At 46.8% G+C, this 25,865-nt stretch overlaps 1 protein-coding gene across 1 annotated transcript in view; it reads left to right on the top strand.

Annotated features, from left to right (window-relative positions):
* Positions 1-25,865, top strand: part of SKAP1 (src kinase associated phosphoprotein 1) — a 125,111-nt gene that overhangs the window by 34,047 nt on the left and 65,199 nt on the right. The window contains exons 6-7 of the mRNA XM_048516442.1: positions 14,654-14,716; positions 23,299-23,411. Of these exons, the coding sequence (XP_048372399.1) occupies positions 14,654-14,716; positions 23,299-23,411 (176 nt within the window). The remainder of the gene's footprint in view (positions 1-14,653; positions 14,717-23,298; positions 23,412-25,865) is intronic.

Genomic DNA, 25,865 nt, shown 5'->3' with positions numbered 1-25,865 from the left:
ATCTTTGCCCTCAACTCCTTAAAAAAGAGGCAGCAAAAAAATACATGACCTTAAATAGCCTTGATTTGTAACAGGTTTCTCATGGCAGAGCTTTCTTGTGCACCCGGAAGCTCACGTGGCAATACGTTTGGATTGTCTTTAAGGAGCCACCGGACTGTCATAAGACCAAAAGAAGGAGCCTGCTGGATCAGACCAGAGTCCATCTAGTCCAGCACTCTGCTACTCGCAGTGGCCCACCAGATACCTTTGGGAGCTCACAAGCAGAATGTGAAAGCAATGGCCTTCTGCTGCTGCTGCTGCTCTTGAGCTCCTAGTCTGCTGAGGCATTTGCAATCTCAGATCAAGGAGGATCAAGATTGGTAGCCATAGATCGACTTCTCCTCCATAAATCTGTCCAAGCCCCTTTGAAAGCTATCCAGGTTAGTGGCCATCACCACCTCCTGTGGCAGCATATTCCAAACACCAATCACACGTTGCGTGAAGAAGTGTTTCCTTTTATTAGTCCTAATTCTTCCCCCCCAGCATTGTCAGTGTATGCCCCCTGGTTCTATTATTGCTAGCTGAGATTCCTGCCAGTGTGGCTTAACTGGAGGTCTCTTCCTTTTCAGTTTGTGGATGTGAAGCCGTCTGCAGGGGATGGGGAGAGGGAAGCGACCGTGTGACATTATTTATTGCATAAGAAAATCTAGATTAGTCTAGCAGAAAGAAGGGGACTGCCCATGTGTGCTGCGGAAGCTGTCTTGAGTAATGCAAGCTTCTAGCTGCCCCAGGGTTAAAACAAGGCTTTGTTCCTCTATCCGGGCAGCAAGCCCACCCAGCAAGGACGAGTTTGAAGGATTGAAGATGAAACATTAATACCCTGATTAAGAAGAAGAAGAGGAGTTCGGATTTATACCCCACCTTTCTCTCCTGTAAGGAGACTCAAGGTGGCTTACAAACTCCCCTTCCTCTCCCCAAAACAGACACCTTGTGAGGTAGGTGGGGCTGAGAGAGTTCTGAGACAACTGTGACTAGCCCAAGATCACCCAGCAGGAATGTAGGAGTGCGGAAACACATCTGGTTCACCAGATAAGCCTCTGCCAATCAGAAATGGAAGAGTGGGGAATCAAACCCGGTTCTCCAGATTAGAATCCACCTGCCCTTAACCACTACAACACGCTGGGTGTCTAGTGCAAGGTTTGCGTGTTTCTGTCAACTTAATCTGGTCTCTCTCCACAGTGCTTTGCAAGCAAAATTCTACCATGAGTCACCTCCAATGTCTCTGTGGGTGTCCAAAGGCCAAGGGCCAGTCCTGAGAGCAAATTATGCCCAGGTTGCAGCCTCTGTGTGGTTGCAGCCAGTCTTCATGAGAATAAGAGTGTGTGGCTTCCTTCCAGAAAGCTGCCATCCATCACAAGCTCTTAGGGGCACCGTGCAGTTGGGGAAATCGGGCATTTAATTATGATATTAATGTTTCAACGGCAGTCCTTCAACTTGGCTGCTTTGCATTCTAGTCATTCATCCCAGTGCCCGAGCATCATACAGTCAGAGCATCATACAGTCAGAGCAGAGCCAGCAGTGTCTCTGAAACTGGAGGGTTGCCACCTCCAGGTGGGGAAATTCCTGGAGATTTGTGTGTGGGACCTGGGGAGGGAGAGGTTCAGAGAGGGGAGGGAGCTCAGCAGGATTTAATGCCGAGAACCAGCGTGGTGTTGTGGTTAAGAGCAGGTGGATTCCAATCTGGTGAACCAAACGAGTTTCCGCACTCCTACATTCCTGCTGGGTGACCTTGGGCTACTCACAGTTCTCTCTGAACTCTCTCAGTTCCATTTACCTCACAAGGTGTCTGTTGTGGGGAGAGGAAGGGAAAGGAGTCCTTCTTACAGGAGAGAAAGGTGGGGTATAAATCCAAACTCCTCCTCCCCTTCTCTTCTTCTTTTTCTTCTTCTTCTACCCTCCTAAGCAACCGTTTTTCTCTTGAGGAGGTGATCTTTGTAATCAGGAGATCGGCTGTAATTCTGGGAGATCTCCGGATCTGCCAAGGGTTTTGCAGCCCTATCAGTCTAGCTGCTTGGCATTCAGCAGCCATTCCACCTGCTTGCATCAGAAGGACAGGCGAGATGATAGACTTGCCAAATTCAGGTTAGGAAAGTCCTGGAAAATTGGGGATGCAGCTTGGGGAGGATAGGGAAGTCAGTGGGGTTGAGTGCCATAGAGTCCTCCCTCCAAAGCACACATTTTGTCCAGGGTACTGGAGACCTGCTTTAATTCTAGGACAGGGGTGTACCACCCAGGGGAACATATGAGGTCAAATGTCCCTGGGCTGCGACCATTTAGTCCCGTGGTGGTGAACCTTTGGCACTCCAGATGTTATGGACTACAATTCCCATCAGCCCCTGCCAGCATGGCCAATTGGGAATTGTAGTCCATAACATCTGGAATGCCAAAGGTTCGCCACCATTGATTTAGTCTCATGGCAGAACTTTCTTGTGCATCTGGAAGCTGATATGGCAATATGTTTGGATTGTCTTTAAGGAGCCACCGGACTGTCAGCTGAGACTCCTCCCAGTGTGGCTTAACTGGAGACCCCAAGTGGCTTACCCGCTCCTTTCCTTTCTTCTCCCACAACAGACACCTGCTGAGGTAGGTGGGGCTGAGAGAGTTCTGAGAGAACTGTGACTGGCCCAAGGTCACCCAGCAGGTTTCATATATAGGAGTGGGGAAACAAGTACAGTTTACAAGACTAGAGTCCGCCACTCGGGTGGAGCTGAGGGGAATCAGATTGGTTCTCCAGATAAGAGTCCACCTGCTAGTAACCACTACACCACACTGGCTCTCAGGAGTAGTTGTGGCTGAGAGGCTGGTTTTATTCTTTCCCTCGTTTGCTGGGTCTGCATTGTGGGGTTGGGTGGCCATTTTTACATCATCTTCCCTGTTGCTGGGACGTCGTTTTGACATCACTTGATGTATGTGCCGGTGCTTCATTATTAATGTGCATTCTATTTTGCAACTGAGGTACTTTATTACGATGTACGCTGCTTTGAGTGTGTAACTACCCATAAAAAAGGGAAGGGCAAAAATATTTTAGTACCTCAGAAATACACAGAGGTAGCCGAATGAGACTTTCTGTGTAACTTCTGCTCCATTTGGGGTTAAGGGCTCGGACTGCCCGAACCCATTAAGCGAGCTCGCCTCATGTGGTTGGCTCAGCAGCTGAAATGATGAGAGTTTCCAGTAAAGCAGAGAGCAAGCGAGACAGGGCCGTCTCTGAGGCTGGCATGTCTGGACTTCACTCTGCTAAACAGCTCTGCAGAGCAATTTGAGCTCCTCAGTGGCGGGAAAAGGGAGGAGGAGGAGGAGGAGGAGGAGGAGGAGGAGGAGGAGGAGGAGGAGGAGGAGGAGGAGGAGCCAATTGTGCAGGGATGCCTTCTGTTTTAAGTATGGTAAGCTTACTGAAGCATCTCTGCACCCACGCCTCTCTGATGCAGTTCTTGAAATGTTACCAGTCTTCATGAATTTTATAATGTTGGTTGATTTATACTGTTACTGTTCTTCATTGTAAGCCCTGTTGGGGAAGGTGGCCTAGATGATTGATACACAGAGACATGCAGGCAGACTTTAGTTTGACCTTGTTGCCAGGAGCCCAGGACTTCACTTACAGGGTAATCTTATACCAAGCTATGTCTAAGCTATGTATTGTCGAAGGCTTTCACGGCCGGAATCACTGGGGTGCTGTGTGGTTTTCGGGCTGTCTGACCGTGTTCTAGCAGCATTCTCTCCTGACGTTTCGCCTGCATCTGTGGCTGGCATCTTCAGAGGATCTTCAGATCTTCAGACCCTTCAGATCCTCTGAAGATGCCAGCCACAGATGCAAGCGAAACGTCAGGAGAGAATGCTGCTAGAACACGGCCAGACAGCCCAGAAACCACACAGCACCCCTATGTCTAAGCTCCTTTTTTCTCCAATGGACTTTGACAGGAGCAACTCACCATAAGCAATTGAGCTCTCTGAGACTTCAGATCATAGGTGTCAAACTCGCGCCCCTCCAGATGTTATGGACTACAGTTCCCATCATCCCCTTCCCACATGGTGCTGGCAGGGGATGATGGGAACTGTAGTCCATAACATCTGGAGGGCCGCGAGTTTGACACCTGTGCTTCAGATGAATCACATCAAGGAATATAATAGGTCTAAAAGGCCTATTATGGACTATAAGTCTGCCCCATGGTGAGCATACATTCCTTTTGGGGCAGACTTTCACATGCCAACATGTTTTTTTTTCTACTGCTGAATTCATGACACAGCAGATCTGAAAATCCCCATGTCTTCAAAGAGCAGGGAGCATGAAGGAGCCCCAGCATAGAATCATAGAATTGGAAGAGACCCCAAAGGCCATCAAGTGCCATGCAGGAATGCACGATCAAGGCACTCCTGATAAATGGCCGTCTAGCCTCTGTTTAAAAATCTTCAAAGAAGGAGACTCCACCTCATTCCACTGTCAAACAGCCCTTACTGTGAGGAAGTTTTTCCTGATGTTGAGATGGAATCTCTTTTCTTTCACCTTGAACCCATGACTCCTGGTCCTAGTCTGGAGCAGCAGAAAACAAGCTTGCTCCCTCGCCAAATATCTAAACATCTCCTTCAAATATCTAAACATGGCTATCATGTCACCTCTTCACCTTCTCTTCACCAAACTAAGCATCCCCAGCTCCCCAAGTCTCTCCTCATAGGGGATGGATTCCAGACCTTTTACCATTCTGGTCTCCCTCCTCTGGACCCGTCCCAGCTTGTCAATATCCTTCTTGAATTGTGGTGCCCAGAACTGTACACAATATTCCAGCTGAGGTATAAGCAATGCAGAATAGAGAGTACAGTTACATCCCTCGATCTAGACACTATATTCCTATTGATATAGCCCAGAATCACATTGGTTTTCTTGGCTGCCACATCACACTGCTGACTCATGTCCAGTTTGTGGTCTATTAAGACTCCGAAATCCCACATCCTCCTGGCTAGCTTTGTATTTGCCTGCCTTCCCTGCCGATGGAGGAGCAGTTCTGCCCACTCCTTTGCAGGCCCTTCCAGGGGATCAGAGGCACGTTTTGTTTTGTTTTCAATTTCAATGTTCCATCATAGCAGCAATAGAACGCTGAAATGCTGGGTGGAAAGTTAAAAATGTGAAAAAAATAGCCATCGATCAACTAGAAATAAAAAAGAGGCAGACAAACATGGTGGCTGCAATTGGGGAAAGTACTGGGGGACTTCCTTGCATGTAGTTGGAAAAACATGATGAGACCCCACTATGGAGCAAGCAGACATAGGGCAGGTGCAGGGAAGGCAAGACCAATATAATGAGCCAATATCTCTGCGACTGACCTGTCCAGGCATTGATTCCTGGAATCTGAGCTTCTGCTCTTTCCTGCTCAGCACAGCAGTGGGTTTCCTAGGATAGTCAATCTCTGGGTAGTGTCTGGAGATCTACTGGAATTACGATTGATCTTCAGGCAACCAAGATCAGTTCCTGTGGAGAAAATGGGTGTTTTGGAGGGTGAACTCAATGGCCTAATACCTGACTGAGGTCCTTCCCCTTCCAAAACCTGGCCTTCCACCCTTAAATTCCCAGGAATTTTCCACACACAGAGTTGGCAACCCTAATTTTTCCAGCTGTGTCTTTTGGGTTTAGATCTCAAGGATCATAGACTGGATCTCAACCCAGGACTGAATGAGGGTATGGCTGCTCAGGGCCCCGGCTGGGTTCTGAGGATACCCCACAATGGAACGTGCCCTTTCCACACATGCAGCATAATGCACTTTCAATCCACTTTCAATGCAGCTGGTTTTTTCTGTGCAGAATAGCAAAATCCACTTGCAAACCATTGTGAAAGTGGATTGAAAGTGACTTATTTTGCATGAGCGGAAGGGGCCGGAGTCCGTGGCTTCCGGTCATTTGACTCTGCCCCACATCTAGCTTGCTTCTTTTTATTGCACTTTGATCCTGTCCATAAGAAAAGCATTTGAATTTCCCGTGTCGATAAGTTAAATGGAAAACCCATTGATTGACATGTGCATTCAGGTTTGGAAAGGGCTCTCTTTCTGCTTTCTGTATGCCATTAAAAGGACGGTCTTGAAGGTGCCTGGATTCTGATCCCTGTCTGGCCAGTTGCCCAGATAAGAGACCTTCCAGGAATCCTCATATTAGCCGCTCCTCCGAGCTCCTCTCTGGAAGGGCGTGAAAGACGTTCCGCAAATGAACGAACAGCGGCCAGAAGTTACAGAGGGCACGCTGTGAGCAAAATCCAACAGGAAATTCTGTATATGCATCATTGTAATGAATGGGTGTTGTTGTGAAAGAGAAGCCTCTGCTGGATTTTACCCTCGGGTCCTTTTGGAGCCTATCCATTTACTTCACATTAAAAGCGCATTTGTTTCCCATTTGTTGGGGGCAGTCTACACATCTCCCCGCTGGATCCATGAGCATGTGTGGAGCTCGTTTAAGAAATAAAAATAGTCAGATGCGTATATCCTCTCCTGAAATGTTATCCTAGACTACCTCTCACCACAACCACCCTGGAACTTCAAAGTGTCTGTGGCAGGGAAGAAATAACTGCCCGTGTGCAGTGTGTGTTAGTCTCGGTGCCATTTTCAATCTCTGATGTGAAAAAAAAAGCAAATGCAGAAGGCAAGAGAGATTGTATTGTCGAAGGCTTTCACGGCTGGAATCACTTGGGTGCTGTGTGGTTTCTGGGCTGTATGACAGTGTTCTAGCAGCATTCTCTCCTGACGTTTAGCCTGCATCTGTGGCTGGCATCTTCAGAGGATCTGATGTTGGGAAAGCAAGTGGAGTATATATATCTGTTGGAGTGTCCAGGGTGGGTGAAGAAATATTGTCTGTGAGTAACAAAGAAGGCAACCAGGTCAATAGTTGAGGGCATCTGAATCGAAGTATGAGTAACAATGAAATCTATAGCATGGGAGTAACAATGGAGATAGCAAGGTCACTGGTGGGAGCATCTGAATAGAAGTATCCTGGCCTTTGTTTCCTTAGTCTATAGTAATCCTGTGTTTGTGTGGAGCTGGTTAGATACTGTCTTGACTCTAGTATTTTTCAACACTGGCAGCCAAGTTCTGTTCATTGAGAGATTATTTTTCAAACTGAGCACGCATATCCATCAACATATATTGGAAACATTTTTATGCTGCCTTTCTACCCACTTCAGGGTCCCCAAGGCAATGAACAGTCAAGATATTAAACCAAAATTTGAAATATGTATTTATGTACCAAACAAAACAGAAAAGTGCTCACCCACTGGTGGAAGACAACAGTGGAAGGAGAGAGATCTCCTGTGGATAGAGCTCCCAAGTTTTTGGTGCTGCAACCAAGAAGTCTCTTTCTTGGAATGCTGCTCATCTAGCTTCAGATGGCACAGATATCCACAGTAGGGCTGGATGACATGAGCAGACAGGTAGGTTCTTAAAGGAGAAGGCAGGTATGCTGGCCCCAAGCTGTTCAGGGCTTTAAAAGTCAATGCAGGCAGCTTGAATTGAGTGCAGAATCAAATTGGGAGCCAGTTTAGATGGAATAAGAGTGGAGAGATGTGGTCCCTATTTCTCATTCCAACATTCTCACCACAGAGTTCTGTACCAATTGTATCTTCTGGACAATCTTCAAGGGCAGCCCCACATAGAGTCCATTGCAGTAATCTAACCTAGATGCTACTAGGGCATGTGCCACAATGGCAACATTTTCCTCTTCAGGTAAGGCCACATCTGGCTAACCAACTGAAAATAATATAAGGCACCCCTGACCACCAATGTGACCTGTTTATCCAACCGGAGGTGCAAATTCAGTTGCACCCCTAAGCTACAGCCCTTCTCCTTTAGGGGAAATACTACCCCATCCAGAACAAGAGATATCCCATTTCCTGAGTCAAGCACTCTCTCCACTAGTAGTATCTCCATTTGGTCATGATTAAGTTTGTTCCCCAGACACTTCCTCCAGACATCTGTTCATGGTTTCCATGGAGTCTGCTGCATGTATGAGATAGAGCTGAGTGGTATCAGCATGCTGGTGGCAACTCAGATCCTAGATCTCCAGACTATGTCTCTCAGCAGCCTTATGTAGATGTGGAAATGCATGGGGGACATGGCAGAACCTTGCAGGAGCAAAGAGGCCAAGGCTCAGAGCAACTGTCCCTCAGCACCTAAATCCTGCCTTCCAGGTAGGACTGATACCACTACAGAATGGTTCCTCCCAGACCCAGACCAGAAGGATACCATGATTGAGGGTATCAAAAAACCACTGAGAGGTCCAGGGGAATGAACAGGATTGCAGTCCCCTCCCATCTCCCAACTAAGGTCACCAACTGGGTTGACTAAGGCCCCTATGATTTGCAGATATGGGAAATTTGTCACTGAAGTTAAAGGCTTGCTTTAGGATATATGCACAATAAAACTGCACTGTGCCCAGGCTGCTAAATACAATAAACAACTTAATGTGTATGCAAAGTGATTTAACGCAAATAGATTTGGGCAAAAAAGTGCCAATCATGAACAGCAGAACCAAAATTAAGCGAACCACATATTAGTGCTACATACACATCAGAGAATCTCGGCGCATATAGCTGTGTAATTGCAATCCTAAGTAGAGTTGCACTCTTCTGAGCTCATTGAATCCAATGGAGATAGAAGGCTATATGTCTCCTTAAATTAGTTTTGCATAGCAACTACAGGGAGTCCTTTATGTCAGGGGTTTCCAGCAGGATACCCATGGGCCTTAGAACTGTTTCATCCTCTTTCGCCACTGGAGGAAAGGGAAAGAGAGATGGCCCCTTCTGCACATGCAGAATAATGCACTTTCAATCCACTTACAATGCACTTTGCAGCTGGATTTTACTGTGCGGAATTGCAAAATCCACTTTCAAATAATTGTGAAAGTGGATTGAATGGGCATTGTTCTGCAGGTGCAGAAGGGGTCCAAGAGACAGGGCCCTGTGCCCGCTTTCTGTGTCTGTCAGCCCAAAGGCCAAAGAGGGACCTGATCTGCAATTCAGACTCCAGAGCTGCCTCCCCCCCCCCCTCCAAAAAAAGCCCATTGCTTCGATAGGGGGATGAGGAGTAACCCTGTACATTCCATTAAATTTTGTCTGGAAGGATATTAATCTTACTTTGATTGTTCTGTTGGTGTTGTTGTTTTTTTCCTTTTTTGTAAAAAACAAAATCCTTGCAAGAAAGTAACATTTACGGTTCTCCTTCACAAATGCACAGAGCACGGGCAGCATCAGGGAGGGGGGAGAAGGCGCACTCAATAATTTATTTTAGAATCAATGCTAATGAGGTTGCGTCTCGTCATTGGCTTGAGTTCTACAATCAAGGTTGATTTATTTAGAAAAGATCCTTGGTGCCACTTTCCTGTCTAACGGTGGGGGGGAGGGGGGAACGGAGCAGGCCGTGCAGTTTCTCTGACCCTTCCAACTTCAGATCCAATTCTGAATTCGCAAAGGGATGGCCAGACCAGGTTTGCATTGATTTGAATTGAGTGCAAGAGACAGCTGCGCCCTAGACAAAGTGATGGTGGGGAGAAGCTCTGACTTCCTGAAAGTACAGCAGAACAAGGTTATCTAGTGGGCTGTGTTCTACGTTATATGATATCATCTGGCTGAATGGCTTTGTATCTAGCCACCTGTCAAATTCCTAGTTGCCCTGAACTCTTTGGCAGGCAAGCATAGGACTTGTGATTAGGGGCAGAATTCTGTACCCCAGGGTCGCACGCACACCATCAAATGACAGCTGACTTATGACCACCCCATACAGTGTTCAGTTCTAAGGTGGTTTGCCATTGCTTGCCCCTGTATGGGCTGAAAGAGTTCTGAGAGAACTGTGATTAGCACAAGGTCACCCAGCAGGCTTCATGTGTAAGAGTGGGGACTTGAACCTGGTTCTCTACATTAGAACCCGCTGCTCTTAAGCACTGCACCGCACTAGGTGTTTGGGTCTAAACTACATAGCACATATCTGATAAAGTGAGCTTTGACTCACAAATTATTATACCCTGGACATTTCTGGAGGTCTTTAAGGTGCTCCTGGACTCAAATCTTACTCTGTTACTACCGACTGACACAGCTAGCTGCCTAAAACTACATTGTTGCCCTGAGTTTGGTCAGTCCCCAGGTCCGGTCTACAGTTGTTGCCTGGGTGTTACCTATTTTCCAGGTACACATAGTCCTGATTTATGGTATGAAAGGAGAAGGGAGCTAAGCCTTTTCCCTGCACTGTTCTCCTGACCTGAAAAAGCCCCGTATTTGCCTTATGGAGAAACTGATCAAAGAAAAGAAAATACACAACATCAGGACATTCATGTAAAGACATATAACTTCACTTGATTTGCTCCATTTAGTCAAAATTCATCTTAGTGAGTACTATACCCATCTATTTCATCTTAGTAGTTTTATTTCCACATACACACAAAACAACATTTAGGCAAAAGAATGGGGGAAAGTGCAGAATTTCTGCAGTATGTTCATGGGTCTTTTAGGGGCTGTATGACAGTGGTGGCGAACCTTTGACACTCCAGATGTTATGGACTACAATTCCCAGCCCCTGCCAGCATGGCTAATTGGCCATGCTGGCAGGGGCTGATGGGAATTGTAGTCCATAACATCTGGAGTGCCAAAGGTTCGCCACCATGGCTATATGAGCTACTCTGCTGCGGGCAGTCATGAACTGCTGGTAGCTCTCAAGCTACCTGTTGGAGACTCCAGGGTCAGGGCAAAGGGAAGCTTATTGGTGGTCACTGTCTATGACCTGCTGGAAGCTCAGTCTCCGTGTTTACAGACAGGATTCTGGATGCCAAAGACTGCCTTAAGCAGGGGTACTTCATACAACCAACAATTGGCTGAATAAATTTGGCTCAATAAAATTCCCCCAATGATTTTGGCAGTGGGAGGGTGAGATTCCCTGACGCCAGTACATAAATACAGATTATCATTGACCAAGCAGAAAATGACCAACATGTCCTGCCGCAGGATTTTTTTTCCTTCCCAGTTTGCTACACATCCGCACAGAAGTGAAATGTTAAAATCCTCCTCCTCACCATTTGACAAGACTTCGCTTGCTAAGTGCCTTGTACATTCTGTTAAATTATCCCTCGGTCCATGTCCACCCTTTGTCATCCTTGGACTTCCTTCTGGAATCCTTCCACTCGGGCCGTCCTTCCGCCCACACGCCTCCCCCTCCCCTTCCACCCTCCCTTTCCTCTTCCCTTGGCCTCCATAATCTCCTGACAGTGTGTTTCATTCATTGTCTTCTCTTTAGTGAGACCGGAGATACTTGTCAAAGCTGAGGAAGCTTTCCCTGCTTGTGTTATGCTTATAAAGTGCCATGTAAATTTACGATGCTATAACAAGTGATTGCTATTACTGCCTTAAATAACAATTGATAGGTTTATGGGGCATGTTGTAAAATATTACCTCCCTCTGCTAGCAGGTGATATCCCATTTTCCCTTCCCTTTTCTATATGTTAAGTCTCACTGTATAGGTTGTTGCTGAGAGAGCAGCAAGGGACTAAGGTTGATACAAATGTGAATGCACCAGGTTGGGTGCTACCAAAACCATCTTGCCATGTGGTCATGACTTCATATAGCTGGCCTAATGTTGGAAATCACTTCCCATTAGGAATGTGCAGACCCTCTGGAACCATTAAGGTTCCACAGTGCCCTGGTATCTGCTGACAGATTGTTCCACCAGGTCGGCATCAAGGTTGAAATCAAACTGATAGGGAACATTTCCACTCATCAAATCAGACCAGTCTTGCAACAGAAAAGAATTGTGTTGGTAGGTCTTTATTTCCAGTCATGTGACTTGAAGAAGGCTTCTTAATTCTGTAACAGCAGTAGCCTCTATTTGTCAAAGTATTCTGTTCTCTGGGGTGTTTGCAATCACAGTTTAGGCAGAGTGAGATTGTCCACCTCTTTTTCCTTTCTTTCCCATGAACGGTTAAGGTGCCCCAAACACAGTCAGAAATTGGGGGGGGGGGGGTGTCGTCAAAAACATGTTTCCTTTTTACCTCCCAGGATGCAGTGCAACATCTTCTTAATAATACAAAATGTGTGATTATTTGGTTGATCCTAACAATACAGTATTATGTCACTGCTGGTTTGAAATTTTTTCTCCATAAACTATCCAGGCTACCCACTTTTCTCAATAATGTGTGCAATCTAATCAATAACATACAGAGGCAGACAGATATGGGACCATCTCTAAAAGTCAGTATTTTTAAAGTGGCACAAATTCACATATTAGTGTATATGTCCATGGTGTACCTTACAAAATATGTTCCAAAGAAAAAGCAGTTGAAAAACTGTTCCATTCCTTCTGCATAGCAGCTCCTATGTCATGGAATGGACTATCTGAGGAGGTGGGGAATAGTCTTTACCAGCTTTTAGGGGGTGCTGCGAGGCCATTTTATCAGCAAGTGTGATGGACTGCAAGGAAATATGATTTTTTTTAGTGCAGTTTTGTCTGAAACAACTTATTGTGAGGCAAAAAGGCATGTGGAACCACCTGATTGACTGAGGCCTCCTGCACTCTGATTGGTAACTGTATGAAAAGGGGAGGTTAACTCCTTATCAAAAGAATCTGTGAGGCTTTTTGGTCTTGAGTATGCCTGCTGTTAAGTGCTGTCTTAGATAACTGTATGTGAAAAACTAAACATCTCTGCGGGAAGTAGTCAGTCAAAGGCTCATTCCGCACATGCAGAATAATGCACTTTCAAACTGCTTTCAGTGCTCTTTGAAGCTGTGCGGAATGGCAAAATCCACTTGCAAACAGTTGTGAAAGTGGTTTGAAAACGTATTATTTTGCGTGTGCGGAAGGGGCCAAAGTGTGAGACTGCTACTGTTATTAGCCTGGGTGCTGAGTGAAAGCAAATATATACCCAGACAAAGTATACTGGTGGAAGGGTTTATCAGAGGGTCAAGCTGCAGGACCATAATGAACCAGGACAGGAATATTTTCTAGTGAAAGAAGGATTCCTGTATACCAGTGGGTCTGGGGTATTGGGATTTGCTTTGGTTTACCCCAGTAGAGAGTTTATGTTAAATTTTGAGGGTTTTTCAAACTGTGTGAGCAGTATGCAGGTACTGGGATGCAATTAGGGTACTGTATATAAGTACCAAGCCAATAGCCAATATCACCTGTAAAGTTAAAGGAACTGTACAATCTGTGAAACATCTAAGAAATTATAATATCTAAGCTGAACTAAAACTGAACAATCTTGTTGTGCTGTGCATAGAAACAAATATCTGACCCACTGGCTGCCCTTTTGTATATAGTGTGTATTCTACCTCCTGCCTTATTTCCCACATCAAAATCTATATCTAAATTATTATTCCTCTCTTTACCATTTCCTCTATTCTGTTAATAAATCATTAATCTGTTTAAGCTTTAAATCTGCCTCAAGTATTTTTTTTTAAGTGCCTTAGTGAAGGGTGTGCCTAGAAAGGAATAAAGTCAATGGCATCCTTCACCTTTTGGGTGTGTAAAAGGGCTGAGGGGATGTGATTTCAACGAAATACTACCATTTTCTGAAGCACCTCAGTCCTAGTAGGGGAAAAGGCAGGAAAAACAAACAGGTCAAGTCAGTGACTGGTCCCCTGCCTGGAGAAGATAAGAAGGTTTGTGTGGGGGGTGGAAATTTGTCGCAGCAAAGGCATTCAATATGGGGCCTTTCCCCACGTTTCCCTTGGCCGTCGTCGCTGAGTGCAATTCCCAGCGTGCAGCGCATCCCGCATACTTGAGGTCTCACTCCACCCCACACTCCTGTGCGGAACAATAAAAGGCTTTGCAAGGGCGCCAGGGATGCCTCATGCTGAGGGGGCGTGACAGCGGCAGCGTTGGGGCGGCTGTGCTGTCGCTGCCCCTCTCATGGGGAGGTGCCAGGACCCCTGCCACTCTCTGGTAGCGCGGGGCTTAAGGTAAGTGGGGAAAGGCCCATGGTTTAAACTTCAGAAATTTACTCGGGGAAAGAGCCATGGCACAGAGTGGTAAGCTGCTTTACTCCAATCCAAGTTCTGCTCATGACCTGAGTTCAATCCCGGGACTTGTCAGTTTCGAGTAGCTTGCTTAAGGTTGACTCAGCTTTCCATGCTTTCAAGGTTGGCAAAATGAGAACCAGCTCACTGCAGGTAAAGTGTAGATGACTGGGGAAAGGAATGGCAAACACCCTGTGAACGGCCTTTACTAGTCTGCCTAGTAATCAGCATGATGTGACATGGTCCCTTGGGTTAGTCATGAGCCAGTGCATGTGCCTTTACCTTTTATTTGCTTGGGGAGAAAGGGTTAATAGAAATTTTAGTGTATTTTGCAAATTTTTAATCATGGATGTGTAAGCTGCCTTGAGCTGCTAGGGCAAGGTAAGGTATAAATGCTTTAATAAATAAAATTAAGCAGTCATTTGAAAGGGGGATTGTTTTTGATTGGGAATCAGCCTATGATGGAGAAGTCACTCCCCCCCCCCCTTGCAACCACGACATACTGCTATAGCCCTGATCCATATTGTTGTTCTTCAGAACTGAATTACACATGAGGAGTCCCAGACATGGAACTCTAGCATCAACCATAGTCTATCCCAATCAGCTGATGTCTGCTAGATTCATTATTGGTCTTGATCTCATTTCAGATGAGGAACTTGGCTTGACTCCTCTGGACAACATTGAAGATGCTGACGAGTTGGAGCAGGCAGGTCAGTGATTAGCTTAATGCTGATAAAAGAGAATTGGTTTGTGGCTCAGGTCAAATCCACATTTCAGATCTCTTCTAGGGATGCCAACCACCAGGTGGGACCTGGGGATCTCCACCTCATCTCCAGACTACAGAGATCCATTCTAAAAAATTGTGCTTTAATACATTTTGCCCCTGAACCCCTGCTTAATTTCCCAAGTAGGCAAAATGTGAGGGGGAATGGTGGGAAAGGATACCATGATCCCCACCAACCACAGCAAAGAAAGCAACATTGAATTTCCAAATTCTGAGAGTGGCACTGGTTTGTCACACTTTAGAAAAGTGGAGGTTAAAAGTTTGCTGGGTTTGCCACTCCCTTCCTTCCAAAACCTGGGGTGCAACGCAGTTGACGTAGGGCCTCCTTTTCATCACACTGCCTGATACAGCATCCTGGTGCAGTGTATTTTTTGCCAGGGGTGTACCCCGCAGGGGGCATATGGGGTCAAATGTCCCTGGGCTGTGGCCATTTTTTTCACGTGGGGGGTGGAAAATCACCCCACACACTAGTGGTGGGATTCAAATAATTTAACAACAGTTCCAGTGGTGGGAATTCAAATAATTTAACAACTGATTGTTTACAAGCAGCATTTTAACAACCAGTTCTGCCAAAGTGGTGCAAATCTGCTGAATCCCACCACAGCCTCACACCCCCTCCTCCTTCCCCCCAGGTCCATACTCTGACAAGACCTGGTGCAAAAAAAAGTTGTTTGGTCATGGTGGGGAAGGGTATACCCATACTGGGGCGGCAGAAAACTCAGGTTTCTGCAATCAAGTTACATTTTCCCTAGATTCCATCTCTGTTTTTTTGCCCCACGTACAAAATTTTGAACCACCTTCCTGCAACCCCTTCCCCTTTCTTTGGAAAACAAGTACCAAAAGAAGCCTTTCAGTAAGAGCCAGATTCATAAACTGCAGGATGGAAGGGCCAAAACAACTGGGGAGGGGGGAAGGCGAAAGGGAGAGAGAGCTCAGGGAGGGGGAAAAGTAACCTTTGGATGGCGAATCGAACCAAAGCCACCAGAGCGGAAGGCGAGTCACCGCTGCCAGTGCCAAGAGGAAAGGAGAGCGAGGAAGACCTGATGAGTGGAAAGCCGGCCTTCTCTGTTTCTGCCCTCAGCCTGCCTTTCCAGAGTGCACTGGAGTCTTCGTTCCCGCCCTTGCTTTTTCCTTGGGAATCCGGGCCACATGGGAGTCCAGAGGAAAGCCTCTGTTTCCTGGAACCAGGCCTATCCCACCCACCATCTTCCCTCGAGCTGCACACCAGCCCACCTGCTTCTCCCCTCCCCTTCCCCCCCAATCTTCTCAGCCCATTTCAGGAAAGAAGCACTTAGGCGGAGCCCCTGTCGAATTTCCTGTCCTTCTGGGTGTCATCTTTTGTACTCAGCGCAGGAAACAAGAGTGTGTAAATAAGCTGTGGTTTGTCAAGGACACTAAGATGGAACTTCCAAATTTGTCATGTGGTGGGAGGTGAGAGAAATGTGCAGCTGCAGCATCAAGGACTTGGGATGGGGAGGTGTTGGAGAGCTCTTTTAGAAGATAACAACATCAGGTTGATTTCTAACAAGATGTGTTGGTTTTGTATATTCCTAAACCTTTCTCTACCTAAGTAAGAAGAAGAGTTCTGGATTTTATATCCCCCCCCCCAATCTTTCTCTCCTGTAAGGAGACTCTCAAAGAGGCCATAATCTTCCTTTTCCTCCCCCACCAAACACCCTGTGAGGTGGGTGGGGCTGAGAGAGCTGTGACTTGCCCAAGGTCACCCAGCTGGCATGTGTTGGAGTTCACAGGCTAATCTAGTTCCCCAGATAAGCCTCCACAGATCAAGTGGCAGAGCGGGGAATCAAACCCGGTTCTCCAGATTAGAGTGCACCTGCTCTTAACCACTATGCCAGTGCTGCCGCCGCTGCTGCTGCAAGGAGTCTCAAAGCAGCCTACAATCACACACACATCACATACACAACAGGCACCTTGTGAGACAGGTGGGAGTGAGAGAGTTCTGAGAGAACTGTAAGTGGTTCAAGGTCACTCAGCAGGCTTCATGTGGTGGAATGGGGCATTGAACCTGGTTCTCCAGATTAGAGTTCACCGTTCTTAATCACCAGGTCACACTGGCTCTCAAAAGAGGCACTTTGGCTAAAATCTGCCAGAAACCTCAAAAAGCCATATTTGATGGCCAAAAGATGCTTCTCTCTACCCTAAGATGTACATAGATGGGCTGTGGTCTGTTTAATAGTAAAAGAAACACAACTATTTATATGTTCAGAATCTGTCTGCTGTGTGTAATAGTTTTATGGCAATTTCTGAGGTTCACCTCTTGATTAAAGCAAGCCCCACACCATTAGGTTCACCTTAAGTGTGCCTAGTGTATTTTTTCCTATCTCAATTTTTTGAAAATTATTTTTAATGGTTTCTAATATGTTTTTATTGTTGTTTTGTTACATTGATTAAGGCACTTATGTAAGGAAATTGTCATATTTTCCAAATCTATCCCTTTATGTAATTTTTCTCCAGATACAGATTCTAATTGTTCGGCAGAACAGGTTTAGCAAAACATCTCACTTTAAAAGAAAAAACCTTGTGAAGTAGCTGAAGCATTTTAAGAAGCTTCAAGCAGGGGTGGCCAACCTATGGCACTCCAGATGTTCATGGACTACAATTCCCATCAGCCCCTGCCAGCATGGCCACCCCTGAACTAGAGCTTCCGTTGACCCCATGAGGTTTTCAAAGCAACAGATATGGAAGGGGTGGTTTGCCATTCCCTGATTCTGTGTTTGGCTGAGAGAGTTCTGAGACAACTGCAACTGGCCCAAGGTCACTCAACAGGATTCATGTGGAGGAGTGGGGAATCGAACCCAGTTCTCCAGATTATAGTCCACTGCTCTTAATTGCTACACCATGCCAGTTCCCACTGACTTCTCTGTAGAAATTCAAGTGGAATTTGGAATTTACCCCCTCAAGCAGGGGGTAAAAGAAAATGGGTCAGGAAAGTGAAGGTAGCAAAGGCTAGCCAAGAGTTACCTTTCTCCTTCTGCTATCTTTGGAGCAGCAGTGGCTTAGGGAGGTTACAGAGCTTGCTTATCTAATCTGAGGAACCGGGTTTGATTCCCAGCTCTGTCAGCCTTCTGAGCTGTGGGATACTTATCTGGGGAATTCAGATTAGCCTGTGCACTCCCCACACACGCCAGCTGGGTGACCTAGCTAGTCACAGTTCTTCGGACCTCTCTCAGCCCCACCTACCTCACAGGGTGTGTGTTGTGAGGGGGGAAGGGAAAGGGAGTTTGTAAGTCTCTTTGAGTCTCCCTTACAGGAGAGAAGTGATGGAGGGACTGAATCCTAACCTCTCTTCTAATCTCTTAGAAGAAGAAAAACGTGAACTGAAACTGCAACTACCCTTTGGCTAAGAACATTTCAGCTATGTACCAGTCCTCCTGATCCTACAATGGAAAACTCTTTAATTCCATTTCAACTCTTTTCATGAAGCCAGTAACAAGCCCTGCCTTACAGTCGTTCCACCCACTTTCAGGAGGCAACAAGAATGGCACCAGCAGGTGCCATGGTGCAATCCTTTCATGAGTTTCCACTGTGCACTCCCACACACGCCAGCTGGGTGACCTTGGGCTAGTCACAGCTTCTCGGAGCTCTCTCAGCCCCATCTATCTCACAGGGTGTTTGTTGTGAGGGGGGAAGGGCAAGGAGATTGTCAGCCCCTTTGAGTCTCCTACAGGAGAGAAAGGGGGGATATAAATCCAAACTCTTCTTCTTCTTCTTCTTCTATCTTCTGTTTCAAGGCCTCTGAGGTTAGGCAGTACCTATTTAAGGTGCTTTCACCCCATTCTGTAGTGAAATCTTCAAGGGCGTCCAAAGGAATTTCAACAAAACATTGGTGTTTGTGTGGGAGGGAGGGTGGTGTTGCTCTTTACTGGTGACACCAATGACTTTTATTTTGAGCAAATTCCAAAGTGTGGAAGGTTCAGCTGAAACACTCAAAAGAATCTGAGGGGAATCTCTTTGCTTTAGGCCCACTGTCTGTTGCTCTCATTCAGCTTCCTTTAATTAATTGGCAGGGAGAAGTTGGGTGGAATCCTTATCTAGTATATCTGTTTCATTTATATCCGGCCTTTCTTCCATGGTGCAACTCCAAGGCAGCTTACCGAGGCTTCCCGGCAGTGCCAGATTTAGATGAAGAGGGGCCCTAGGCTATTCCTAGCCCCCATCTCAATCCCCTGCCCTTGTGACTAGAGGAAGATGGAAGAGTGCTTTAAACAAAACTGAGTAAAGCCAAGGATGATGATGGGTGTTTAAACTTCCACTGTTCACAATTCCTCCTCTAAAGGATGCAAGATGTTATTGAGAGCTAGCATGGTGTTGTGGTTAAGAGCAGGTGGACTCTAATCTGGAGAACCGGGTTTGATTCCGCACTCCTCCACCTGAGTGGCAGCAGAGGCTTATCTGGTGAACCAGATGTGTTTCTGCACTCCTACATTCCTGTTGGGGACCTTGGCTAGTCACAGTTCTTGGGAACTCTCTCAGCCCCACCTACCTCACAAGGTTTCTGTTGTGGGGAAAGGGAAAGAAGTTTGTAAGCTACCTTGAGTCTCCTTACAGGAGAGAAAAGTGGGATGTAAATCCAAATTCCTCCTCCTCCTCCTCCTCCTCCTCTTCTTCTTCTTCTTCTTTTTCTTCTTCTTCACTTGGGGACCACTGAGCTAAACCTCTGAGCTTCAGCAAAGTCAGAGTTCTACCCCTGCGACTGTGATCTTAACATTTTTTTTAAAGAAGAAAAATAAAGTTGAGCAGAACTGAGCAAAATAGAGAAATGGGAATGGACAGTAATTTTCAAATAAGAGAAAAGAGACCGGGATGAGTCTGGAATCCATCCTTTTGTTGTCTAGAGATGATCCCTGGCTCTCTTCTCTTTAGATCAGAAGTTCTGAGCTCTGGGCTGTTTTTTAATTTTCTACATGAGCTCCTTTGCTCTCTTCCTGGTCTTACATCTAAACCTCATCCCTTGTTCCCTTTCTAATATCTCAAATGAAAGAAAGCAGACCTACTTTCTTTCACGTGGAGTTGCCAAGACCAATTTTCTCCCTGTTCTGCCATTACCCATTTCTGAAAATGCCCTCAGCACATTTAGGCAATCTAAAACTGGCCACGCTAATCCGAGGAGGTAGTGGCCACAAAGTCCCTGACATCCAATTCAGAACGGTGTTTTCTCCCTCTCCTGTCAACACACGTGCCCCCTATTTTACAGCAGGACTATATCAGTGGCAGTGAAGTTACGCTGCTCTCAATTAAGCTCAAGTAGGGAAGGGGGCAGGATTCAAATCCTGGGCAGCAGACGCTCAGGGTACAAGGAGCTCCCACCACAGAAATGAAAAACAATCAACCTGTTAAACCTCAATAGTCATTTGCAAAGTGCTACCCAGAAGAGCTATTATTGGCACTAAGTAATTGGGCAATAGCAGGCTAGAAGTAGTGCTATCGGAGCTCTAGACACCTAACTTGCTGGAAAGGATCGTTTCTCTGATGTCATGTTTCAAAAATCAACCCCGGAATGACAGGAAAAAAAGCTCTCTTCAAGAATTTCTGGTGGTGGAACCTGAAATTATGACTGGAGGGTGAACTAAATGTGGCATAGTTTTTTTTCTGAAGAAATAAGCAAACAGTTGCATGCTGTTGCAGCGGTGCTGCAGCTACAGGATCAAACTGTTTGAGTCCAGCTTTGGGTATAGATGCACAATCCTGAGAAATGGGTAAAGCAAGGTTCTAGTCCTTCTGACTGCAGAAAGAACCTCGAAAACTGGAATTTCTTATTTCCAAGGGGTGACAGTGATATTTCAGTGCTCGACATTACTTGCGGTGTGCAGCTCTGCAGCTAACAGAACATCATACGAAGAGAATATTTATACAGTTTTCCCCCTGCTCCCCAGACTATGGTTTCTTTGTCACTGCATTTGATTCCTGAGGCAGAGAATCCAGACCACCCTTCCTCCAGTACCAAGAAGGCCAAGTTGCATGAAACTTGTCCTGAAGACCTGACTCTTCTCTTTCCCCCGTGACCACATTAAAGTGTCCATAGCTAGACTTCCTCCGGTTCCCACAAAATGTTTCCTGAAGTGTATGTTTAAGCATAAGCCAAATCTAATTCAGGTCAGAGGTAGGGATGCCAGACTCCAGGTGGGTAATCCGGTTAGCTTCAGGTGCACCAACCCACACCCATTTAGGATGGTACCCTCCAAGTGGGTGGGAGTGGGGAGAATACCCAAAGTTGTTTCTTTAGAACTGGCTTAATGGCGAGCCTCAGATCTGTAGACAAATATAGGACTCTGGATTTTCAGTCAGCAGCCTTTATTGACAGACATCGGCATGACTTCAAAAGAAGCCAGTTCTAAAGAACTCACTTTGGGTACAGCCTTTTATCCCTGAGTTCTCCCCCCTCCCCACTTTCACACTCCTTATCAAAGGCAGAGTAAAACAAGACAGGAATGTTACAGCCGTTACTTTCTCAAGGCTGGCATGGCACCGGTGGTTGGGTGCTCCTATTTCGCTACATGTTGCAAATCAGGGAAAGGTGGGGAACCGAAAGTAGACCGAGGGCCCATTAACATGACAGCGCACAGATCCCCTTTGATGTTTGGAAGGCTTTTCCTGACAGGCCTAGAGAACCCCTGGAGAAACAGCTCATCTCTAGGCAACAGAGGGCGTTTCCCCACTCTAAAAATAACGTGGAGACTTACCGGTTTCATCTGCTGCGGGACCTTTTCAGCGCGAGGTCATGTTCCCCCCCCCCCCCGCAGCTTCCGCCCCTTCCTAAATGAGCACTGGCAGCCGCGCAGCAGCCAGGCAGGACTCCCCATGATCCGTTCAGGGGGTGTCCTGATTGGCTGCTGCTGCGTTCACGATCTTCCCGCCGCCTGATGATGTGGACCCTCCCGTCCAATCAGGGCATGGCGGGGCATTCGCGATACGGCGGGATTTTTAAAAAAAATTTCAACTGGACAAATCCACGACTATTTGTGGACACATCTTGTCGATATCTTGTGTCCACAAATAGTCGAGGATTTGTCCAGTTGAAAATTTAAAAAAATTCCCGCCACATTGCGAATGCCCTGCCATGCCCTGATTGGACAGGAGGGTCCACATCATCAGGTGGCGGGAAAATGGAAACCCGGGGTAACCACCTGGACTTCCCCACTGCCGCGTGCTCCATGCAGGGTCATTCAAAAGGCGCTGTTCCAAACAGTGCCAAAAATGACCTGCGATGAGGGGACGCGCGAGCGGCAGAGTCGGGGTGGCTGTGTTGTCGCCGCCCCTGTCGTGGGGAGTGCCGCTAGACCCCGCGTCATTCAGCGTGAGTAGCACGCAACAATCGGTAAATGGGGAAAGGGCCAGAGATTAGTTCCCCTGGAGAAAATGGAAGCTTTTGGAGGATGGCTGCTTTGGAGAGTGGACTCTATGGCCTTGTACCCCACTGAGATCCCTGTCCTCCACAGGCTCCACCCCCAAATCTCCAGGAGTTTCCCATTTGGATGTGACAACTGTACACCCCATCCTCTGCCAGTGACCCGGTGGACCTGGCATCCTTAGGCAGAGGACTGAAAACTTAGGCAGAGGGGTACAAACTTCAGCTCCTAATTCAGGCTGCTTGTTCTCTTTGCTGTTGTAAAAGTAGAGCTGGGAACACTTCCTTCCTTCCTTTCCATTTCATTCCTTTCCTTTACCAGACCTGTGTTCCGCACTGACTTTCAGCCTTCCTTTATTCCAGTTCACCAGGACAGTTTCTGAATGCAAACCTAGAACTGGAATATGAACATCTCGTTGCTGTTTTTCATACCTTCGGTGTATTTGAATCCCCCCCCCACACACACACACACACACACACTCCGTGTTTTGTGATGCATACGTGTGTGCCGATAGAACACTGCAAATAGAACAATCGTGTGATTACTGTACAAAGGGTAAAAACCACCCCAAAAGAATCTTCATGCAGCAGAATAACACAATCGCATAAAGGTTGCTTCTTTTCAGCGTTTTATCCTTACGGTTGTGAAAAGCATAATGCAGAGGAGTAGGCGATACAAATGAACCGGACGCTGCGGCAAGTGCTCTGAACAAAATTTGTAAATAACAGATAAGAACAACAAACGATTCCTAATGCATCCGTTCTCCTTTCGAAACAGGTTATTAGCAACTCCAAACTCCAGAGAGACATTTGGACAAGAATTTTGGAATGAATATGTATAAGGAACGGGGAGCAATGAATCAGCTCTGGCATTCATTAATCTGGAGAGACTGTAGATGCTCTGGAAACCTGGCGTTTGGTATCCATGCACAGTCTCGGCTTGGAGGCACTCAGCATTCCATTCCTTTGCTGCCAGCTGAGGCTGAGGCAGGCAAGGTTATGGCCTGGGGGCAGCCGATCTTGGATAAATACCCAAAATTAAGATGTCCTTTAAATTTGAGTTGGAATTAAGCCCATTTTGTTGCAGTTGCTCTGAAGGCAATTATATTTTTTTTCTGGTCTCTCTTTTGCTCTGGTTGCAGAAGGCTTCGCAAGAAGTTACGCCAATTACTACCAAGCACTGTGGGACTGTACCGGTGGCCGTCCTGATGAGCTGACCTTCCAACGGGGAGATCTGGTCAATATCCTTAGCAAGGTACCCAGAATGGTTTTACTGCCACAGTGTTACATGGAACCATCCCACCCCCATTCTAAGTTCAGTAATTGGAGGAGGTGCTGTGATATAGTGTTAGAGCACCTGCATTGTACACCAGAGGTCTTGGGTTCAATCCCCAGCATCTGCATTAAAATGGATGTGGTAGTTAATGATGTGAAAGAACTTCTAGCTCAGACCCTGCAGAACCACAATCGCTCACACTAGAAAAACTGGCTTGGTGGGCCAACAGTGGCCCCTTCCGCACATGCAGAATAATGCACTTTTAATCCACTTTCAGTGCACTTTGCAGCTGTGCGGAACAGCAAAATCCACTTGCAAACAACGGTGAAAGTGGAATGAAAGTGCATTATTCTGCATGTGCGGAAGGGACCCATGTGTTATCCTAAGCAGAGCTGCACCCTTCTAAGACCATTGAACTCAAGGGGTTTTGAAGGGCATAACATAGGATTTGCTCTGCAAAGGATTATACTCTGCTGGAAGATTTTGAAAGCAGTGCCTGGGGAGGGTAGAGTTTGGGGAGCATGCGATATAATGTCTGCATGACGCTCTAGGAATTTCTCAGTCTCTATGATAAAGACCATAGAGACATGTTGAAGTTTCTAGAGCATGGAGTCCAGGCCTTTTTCATCTCTTCCTTGATTTCTCAAAGATGGGAGAAAGATGGGTGGCGGTTTAAGCACCACAGGCAGTCAAATGTCTAAGTGCAGGAAGTCAGAAGTGCATGGTCTCCAAATGCTGAAGTCTGAGATACATGTTTACTTTTTAGACTTGCTTTTTCTGCAGTCACACCGCAGCGGTGGGGAGCCGCTTTGCAAAGAACTGCAGGGGCCAGGTTCAGTTTGGGAGCATGGCACAGGTGGGGGGAGGAAGAGGTCTTGCCTTCCCTCCCTCCATGCTGTTTTCCTGAGCCACATCAAGCCCTTGCAGCCCTTTACAGCTGCAGTGGGGTTTCCGGGCTCTGACTCATTAAAAATTGTAATATGTAATTCAGCTCACAAATTAAATCCAAATCCAAAAATGTAGAAGTGGCAGCACATTGCTAGGCAGGAAAGAAAGGAGTGCCCACTGATTCTGGTTTCTTTCTTTCAATGAATGTTCTTGGAGTTGCATTGATGGAAGAAAGGTGGGAAAGAAGGTGGGTTGTGTGTTCATAGACTCATAGAGTTGGAAGAGACCCCCAGGGCCATCAAGCCCAACCCCCTGCAATGCACGAACACATAATCAAAGCACTCCCCACAGATGGCCATCCAGCCTCTCTTTAAAACCTCCAAAGGAGGAGACTTCGCCACACTCCGAGGTAGTTCATTCCACTGTCAAACAGCCCTGACTGTCAGGAAGTTTTCCCTGATGTTTAGGTGGAATTTCTTTTCCTTCACCTTGAACCCATTACTCCTGGTCCTAGTCTCTGGCGCAGCAGAAAGCAAGCTTGCTCCCTCACCAAAATCCCTTCAAATACCTAAACATGGCCATCATGTCCAGGTGCTTCCTTTGCAGGTGAAAAGATGAGCTCATGGTGGGTTTGATGAATCTAGGGAGGATGCTGAGGAAGTGGAGAGCATCAGTGAAACCCAGTGGGCTGGACCAGTGCACCACATGAAGTCAGTGTGTCCCCTAGAACTCCTCCTAGATATGCTAAATGTTTCCATTGCAGCGTCCTGTGATTTTGCAGCAGGCAAGATTATTTGGAAAGACCAGGCTGAGGTTCAGTGGTAGAACCTCCACGTTCAGTGGTAGAACCTCCACGTTCCCATTTCAATCCCTGCCTTCTCCACATAAGAAGATCAGGCCGTGGGGGCTGTGAAAGGCCCCAACTGAAGTACCTGGAAAGCCAAAGTAGGCAAGAGTGTCCTTGGCCCTTTCCATACGGCAAAATTAACATGGGGTGCAGCCAAGATAAATGAGCCCGGTGCAGCCCTGGGCTGTTCGCATAGCACCAGGGAGGTGATACCGGAGCCAATGCAGCTGAGCAATGCACCTTTGCATGGAGGCCTATCCGCTGTGGCTGTCCCTGGCCCTCTCCACTGTGTTGCAACGCAGCCAGCGACAGCCGACCCCTGCAGCCGTACCAGGTTGGTGCTCTCCTGCGTGGCTTGCGTGGCTTTGCAGGAGAGGGAGAGGGGAGGAAACAAGAAAGCCATGTCCAAGTAACGTGCCTCCCATGTGGGGCTGTTCACTCGGCAGTGGCTCCAACCTGGCCTTCCTCAAAAGAATCACGGATAGTGCAATTGTCATTTAAGCCAGGTTGGAGCAGATAATGCGAGGCAGACCCGATAGCAGGGGCGGGAACCATGTGAAGTCCCCCCCCCCCCCAGTTTAAACCCATGGATGACCCATGTTAATCCTTGATCGACCAAGGATTGAAGACAGTATAAGGCAGGTTCATGAGATTCTCTGAAGGTAGGATGTTTGGAAACGATGGACGTAAGTCATAGT

The sequence above is a fragment of the Sphaerodactylus townsendi genome, linkage group LG15, assembly GCF_021028975.2.
Source record: "Sphaerodactylus townsendi isolate TG3544 linkage group LG15, MPM_Stown_v2.3, whole genome shotgun sequence".
NCBI classification, from domain to species: domain Eukaryota; kingdom Metazoa; phylum Chordata; class Lepidosauria; order Squamata; family Sphaerodactylidae; genus Sphaerodactylus; species Sphaerodactylus townsendi.
Note: the sequence above shows the minus strand (reverse complement) of the source record. Positions and strands in the feature narration are given on the sequence as shown.